Genomic DNA, 7598 nt, shown 5'->3' on the forward strand with positions numbered 1-7598 from the left:
CTATCACGTTATGAATAATGGAGACCAACTCTCATATATATACTACAGAAGATGCAAGGGAAGGATATAATTTGATCCAACCAATATCAATCTCTTTGTTCTACTTCACAAAAGCATTGTAGTCCTTTATAGATTTACTATGTAACTAAGGAGAGAAGAAAGAGAGTAAAATCTCTAGTGAGACATTGTATCAAAAAGATAAGAAAGAACAAAGTGACAAAGCTGTTGGTGTATAACAACACCAACCCATCTATACTAAGCAACTTCATACTTGAAAAAGAATACCCTTGCAACCCAAGGGGACTGGACGTAAGATTCATTTTGAATTCGAACCAATATAAAACATCATGTGTCATTTACTTTCTGTAATTTATTTCCTATATTTAGTTTACATCTTATATCAAAAGTCCAGTCGACTAGAACACAAGTTAGTCGACTATCTCGTAAAAGTAAAGAAAAATTACAATTCACACCCTCTTATACTTTCAATTGATATCAGAGCAGGTCTCACATTTTTGCTTAACAACTTGTGAGAAAAGATCATGACAAATTAAGTAACTATTGGAGCACTATTTCAAGGGGGAACATCACAATTCAGGCCACCATATTTCAATGGACAACACTTTTCTCACTGAAAGTGTGCATGGAAATCTATGCAAAGTCCTATGATGTCAAAGTATGACGCATTATCAAAAAGGAAAATTATCCACTACCATGAGAATTTCAAACACCCGTTGACCCTGAAGATATAGATTAATACATAGATTAGCAAATGGCTATTGTTCGATTTAATACTAAGGCACGAAACATGCTTAATAATTCCATTAGTAGAGAAGAGTACGAGAAAATTTCAAGCTATGATATCGCCAAGGAAATGTGGGACAAACTGGAAGTTACCTATCAAGGAACCAACAAAGTGAAAGAAACCTGGATAAATCCGTTGGTTCATGATTATGAACTCTTCTAGATGAAAGAAGGAGAATCCATTGAGGAGATGTTTGCAAGATTCAGAAAGAAGGAGAATCCATTGAGGAGATGTTTGCAAGATTCAGCAAAATCATTGGTGATCTGAAAGCCTTTGGCAAACCCTACTCAAGTGGTGATCAAGTTCGAAAAATCCTAAGAAGTTTGCCTACTACATGGAAGACAAAGGTAGTTGCACTCGAATCTCAAGATCTAGACAAACCTTCCTATGATGAACTACGAGGTGATCTTATAGTATTTGAGAAAACCCATCTCAAGAAATTTCATCAAGAAGAAACGAAGAAAACAATTACTTTCAAAACTACAACGGAAGGTCTTGAAAATGATGCTGATGATGATCCAGAAGTTCTTGAAGAATAAATTGCCATGGTGTCAAGAAACATGAATGAATTTATGAGATGATACAGAAACACAAAGAAGGTAAGGATGTCTTCTTGAAGAATCAGGCAATATAATAAACAAGACAAAAATGACGGAAAATACTTTGAATGTGGAAGGTATGGTCATATTCAAGCTGAATGCCTAGATCTTAAGAGGAAAGTCTCCAGAGAATTCAACAAAAACAAATCCTTCAGAAGCTAGAGCGATGAAGATAGTTCAGAACATAAAGAAATAGCAAATCTATGTTTCATGACGATTTTGGAAAATGATATGAACAAATATTCTGGACATTGGACTGATGAAGATACATCAAACGACGACTGTAAAGAAGACACTAAAAATTACTTTATGGCACGAGGTAAAACAAGTGAGGTAAGACCTTATGACTATGATAGATGTAACGAATTGCAAGATATTCTTGATCTTATCTTAAAAGAGTCTTAAAAATTGTTAAATGAATTAAAGAGACTCAATAGGGAAAAGAATGACTGGAACTCAAACTTGAAGTATGTGAGATCGAAAGAGATTTACTTCAAGATGAGGTTCAAGAATTGAAAATGCAACTTAATGGCATGCGCAAATCCACCAGTCACAGTTTTGTCAAGTCCAACCAAGTGACTTACGAGTCAACTGGAAAAAGGACATGCCAGAACAGAGTCCACAAGTACTAACATCAGTGGAAGGTCAAAGACTAGATCAACCCCTATTTGTCATTATTGTAATAGGGCTGGACACAAATATTCCTTTTGTAGATTTCGTAAATCAAATGTCTTAGGATGGATTTGGAAACGAAAAAAAGCACTGATCCTGGTAGAACTAACCAACAAAGACCCAAGCAAGCTTGGGTACCTAAAATAAGGTAATAATCTTTATTTGTAGGAACACCAAGGAAAAGTCGAAAGAGAAAATGGTATCTTGACAATGCGTGTTCTAGTCACATGATGGGCGACAAAAATCTCTTCAAGGAGTTACCAAAATCAATGGAGAAAACTTTAAATTTGGTGATGATTCAAAAGGCAAAATTCTCGATACCGGAACTGTTCTGTTTAATAACAACTGTGACATCACTGAAATTTATCTTGTAGACGGACTAAATTACAATCTACTAAGCTTTAGCCAACTATGTGATCTGGATATGAAGTGAAATTCAAGAAAACCGGTTGTGCTATTGAAGATGAATCAGGTAAAATCATTCTTCCAGGAAAGAGGAAATGTCTACATTTTAGATTGCATTGATAATTTGGAAAGTCATATCTGTCTTGCATCCATTACTGATGATCCCTGGCTTTGACACAAAAAGCTTGGTTATGCCAGCATGCATTTGATTAAAAAACTCTCCAAATATGATTTGGTCGTTGGTCTTCCTAAGCTAAACTACTCTAGAAACCATGTTTGTGATGCATGCTAACTTGGTAAGCAAATTAGAAACTCTTTCAAACCTAAGGATATTGTTTCCACTAGCAAGCCACTTCAACTATTACATATGGACTTATTTGGACCAACTAGAACTGCTAGTATAGGAGGAAAAAGGTTGTCTTTGTTATTGTGGATGACTACTTACATTTTACATGGGTAATATTTCTGGCTCACAAAGATGAAGCTCTAAAGAACCTTGATATTTTCTGCAAAAAGATAGAGAGAGAAAAGGAGTAATTTATCTCAACTATTCAGAGTGATCATGGAGGAGAATTTGAAAGCTGAGCATTCGAGGAATTATGCAATGAGTGGTTGAACATAAAAACAGAATTCAGCAGGATATGGAATGAATCATGATACTAGAATATTCCCTACTAAATCACTTCTGGGCATAAGCAGTTAGTATATCATGTTACATTCTCAACAGATGCTTAATCCGACCTATTTTAAAGAAGAATCCATATAAACTATGGAAAGGTAAGAAACCCAATATTAGATACTTTCATCCCTTTAGAAGCAAATGCTTTGTCCACAATAATGGTAAGGATAATCTTGGTAAGTTTTACCCAAGAAGTGATGAAGGTATATTTCTCGGTTACTCGAATAATAGTAAATCTTTTAGAATCTATAATAAGCGTACTTTATGCATAGAAGAATCAATTCATGTTATTTTTGATGATAATAACTCTATGGTCAAGAAAGGAGATCTTGCAGGCGATGAAGAGATCAGTAAAAATCAACCAAAGATCAATGAACAAATGATTTCAAAAGAATCTGCTGACAGTACAACTGAAATCCCACAGTCCACTAATGAAGACATCAGCGAGCATAATCAACCTCAGAATGAGTCGACTGCTCAATGTACTGAAGTAGTACCAAACGAATGGAGAAGCGAAATAGAATATCTTCAGAAGTGTATCATTGGAAATCTAACTTATGGAATGAAGTCAAGAGGAGCTCTAAAGAAAAAGGCTAACATTGCTATCATATCCCAAATAGAGCTAAGAAAGTTGATGAAGCTTTGAAAGGCTCAAGTTGGGTACAGGCTATGCAAGAAGAACTTGATCAGTTTGACAAAAATTAAGTTTAGACATTGGTGCCCAAACCAGCAAATGCAACAATCATAGGAACCAAATGGGTATTCAGAAACAAACTGAATGAAGAAGGTAAAGTTATCCGAAACAAAGCAAGGCTAGCCAGTCAGGGCTACTCTCAACATGAAGGAGTCAACTATGATGACGCCTTTGCCCCGGTAGCACGCTTAGAATTAATTCATATTTTACTAGCATGTGCTTCTTTTAAAGGTTTTAAATTATTTCAAAATGGATATTAAAAGTGCGTTTTAAATGGCTTCATTGATGAGGAGGTTTATGTTAAACAACCTCCTGGTTTTGAAAACTCACAGTTTCCTTATTATGTGTTCAAATTGACTAAGGCTCTCTATGGGCTAAAACAAGCACCTTGAGCTTAGTATGAAAGTCTAAGCTAATTTTTGGTGAGTCATGGATTCTCAAGAGGTAAGATTGATACTACCCTCTTCATCAAAAGGCCATCTTCAGGAAATCTCATTATTCAAATCTATATTGATGATATTATATTTTGAATTGCTAACCCTGTTCTATGCAAGGAATTCTCACATATCATGCAAAGTGAGTTTGAAATGAGCATAATGGGAGAGTTGACTTTCTTCCTTGGACTTAAAATTCATCACTCTGAATCTTTATATGTCAGACAAAATATACGAAGGATCTAATACAAAAATTTGGAATGAGCAATGCCAAGGCACATGAGACTCCATGAGTCCAACTACATCTCTTGACAAATATGAGGAAGGAAAACCAGTGGATAAATCAAAATATCAAGGAATGATTGGAACGTTACTTTATTTAACTGCTAGTTATCCTGACATAATGTTTAGTGTGTGCAGATGTGCCAGGTTCGAAGCAGCTCCCAACGAGTCACATTTAACAGCTGTGAAACGAATTATTAGATATTTTATTGGAACTACATCACATGGATTATGGTATCCACGTCTTAATAATTTTAAGCTTGAATGTTTTTCAGTCGCAGTTCTTGTAGGAGATAAAGATGACAGGAAAAGCACAAGTGGAACTTATCAACTACTTGAAAAATCGCTTATTTCCTGGAACCGTAAGAAACAGGGATCAATTGCATTATCTACAAATGAAGCTGAATACATTGCCATTGGACAATGTTGTGCTCAACTATTTTGGATGATGCATCAACTAAGTAACTATGATCTTTCGTTTAAGACTGTTAAACTTTTTGGTGATAATTCTAGTGCCATCTGTCTTTCAAAAAATTCAGTGCATTATTCTAGAGCAAAACATAAAGATATCAAGCATCATTTCATTAGAGACCATGTTCTTAAGGGTGACATTGAATTATCATTTTTTAGCACTGAAAATCAATTAGCTGATATTTTTACTAAGCCTCCTCTAGAGGACAACTTTCAAACCCTTAGGAATTTACTTGGCATTATTACTTTTTGAAAATAAGGCAATGAAATTTTGGTTCTTTTCAAAGATTGCGTGTTTTAATAATTTTGGTAAAAAAATCTTTTGTACCGTGTACTTCATTATTACTGCTTGCAACATTAATTAAGCGCCTCCATTTTTATCACTTCTTTCCGCCTTTTTGGTTTACCGAGATGGAAATTGAATCAATCAGTCGTGTCTGTTGCCTTTCTCTGCCCCATCAGTCACGTCGATTCAATACCGTCTCTTCACTCCTCCCTCCATCTCTATAAGTTCGCCTCTTATTTGAGTCTTCTCTGTACAACCTTCACTCAAACTCTCTAATGGCTAAAGCTTCAAAATATCCCTCTGCTTTCACTTGCAAAAGCACCCTGTCCAAAGGGAAACCCCTTCTCAACCGTCAGAACCAGTCACTATTGGATCTGACCACTCTGAGGGTTTCTCTTCTTCTCAAGAAAACCTCTCTTATGATGCTCGAATAGAAAAAGGCACTAGGAAAGCAACCCATAGAAGAAAGTGTAGAAGTGTTCCCTCCAAAGAAGGTGAAGATAGACATGGACAGTGCGCTGGAGTCAGAATTGAGCTATTGGGCTTCTCCCAACAGAGATAAGTTTGTCTCATTCAAAGGAAAATCAATTGCTCATGGAAGAATCATCAATCTGGAAGAGATAGAATCCCTAAATTACAAGGTAAAAGATTTCTTCATTTTTCAAAAATGGGAAAATTTTTTGCCCTAACCCGTCCAAAAGTCTATGAAGATCTGGTTCGTATGTTCTATGCAAATCTCCATTCCAAAAAATCCGATAAAATTGAGTCACTCATGCTGGGTCCGCGTATCATTCTAGATTGTTCTACTTTTGAATCCCTGTTTAAGTGTAAAAGTTCTGGTTACTTTGCTCTGTTTAAAAACTCCTAGCCTGATGATTTTGAAGTGTCGTTTGAACAAGAAAAACAATATCTTGTTGATTCCTTGTCTGATCCTCTACCAAATCAATTAGGACCCAGTGATATCAATTTTGAAACCCGTATTCTTGCCCACAATGTTGCCTGATAATATTTTTTATGCTTGCATGGTTTTTTTGGATATTCTGTGGATGACTGTAATTAAGTGTACTATATGCTAATCTTATCTGCTAGTAGTTAGACTTGCTTAGCCCTCTTTTTGATTGGTGCCAAAGGGGGAGAATAGAATAAAGTATTACTAACTTGCAGGATGTGGTTCAGTCGACTGACTTGTAGAGTGTTACTATAAACAGGGAAGTTAAATGAATTAAGTTTTTTTTTATCATCATCAAAAAGGGGGAGATTGTTAGATATATGTTTTAATGATAGACAATAACTTAATTATAATTGCAGGAAACCAATCCCAAAGAAGGAAGTCACAAGAATTGGAAAGATTCTAGCATAAGATCTGAAAGCAAGAACCAAGGAGTTAAACGTGCAAGTCAAGATCCAAAAGCAAGAATCAAGGAGTAAATATGATGTGATTGTGAGTTTCATGGAAAATGGATAGTCGATTCAGCTATTTATGGAAGGCATCTATCAATCGGTATAAAAGATCAATCAATCAGTATAGAAATCAATCAATCAATATAGAAGATCTACAGAAAATGTTCAATCACGCAGAATATTCAATCTCAAGGGCTTGCAAAGAAAAGGAAATCAAGGAAACAATGAAAAGAAGTTTCGTTCTATTCTTGGAAGAAAATCATCATGATTGATTCTGAGAATCAACTCCCTTGGGCTGCCTTTCAGCCATGGAACTATCACGCCATGAAGAATGGAGACCAACTATCTTATATATACTACAAAAGATACAAAGGAAGGATATACTTTGATCGAACCAATATCAATCTATGTGTTCTACTTTAGACAAGCATTGTAGTCTACTATAGATTTACTGTGTAACTAGGGAGAGAAGAAATAGAGAGAAATCACCGGTGATGCATTGTATCAAGAAGAGAGGAAAGAACAAAGTGGCAAAGCTGTTGGTGTATAACAACACCAACCCATCTGAACTAAGCAACTTCATACTTGAAAGAGAACACCCTTGCAACCCAAGGGGACTGGACATAGGATTCACTCTGAATCCGAACTAGTATAAAATATTTTATGTCATTTACATTCTGTAGTTTATTTTCTTGTATTTGGTTTACATCTCATATCAAAAGTCCAGTCGACTAGAACACAAGTTAGTCGACTATCTCGTAAAAGAAAAGAAAAATTACAATTTACCCCCCTCTTGCACTTTCAATAATGACCCAAATGACATCAAATTTCCTCAACATCCGTGGCAAACCAACCATGAAATACACAGTG

General features: G+C 35.5%; 1 protein-coding gene across 1 annotated transcript; it reads left to right on the forward strand.

Moving 5' to 3' along the window:
- The first annotated feature begins 4577 nt into the window (after positions 1–4577).
- LOC142166888 (secreted RxLR effector protein 161-like) lies at positions 4578–5294 on the forward strand. The gene has a single exon (XM_075226587.1). It carries the CDS (start codon positions 4578–4580, stop codon positions 5292–5294), a length of 717 nt encoding a protein of 238 aa, XP_075082688.1.
- Positions 5295–7598: the final 2304 nt, after the last annotated feature.

The sequence above is a fragment of the Nicotiana tabacum genome, chromosome 2 (assembly GCF_000715075.1).
Source record: "Nicotiana tabacum cultivar K326 chromosome 2, ASM71507v2, whole genome shotgun sequence".
NCBI lineage: Eukaryota > Viridiplantae > Streptophyta > Magnoliopsida > Solanales > Solanaceae > Nicotiana > Nicotiana tabacum.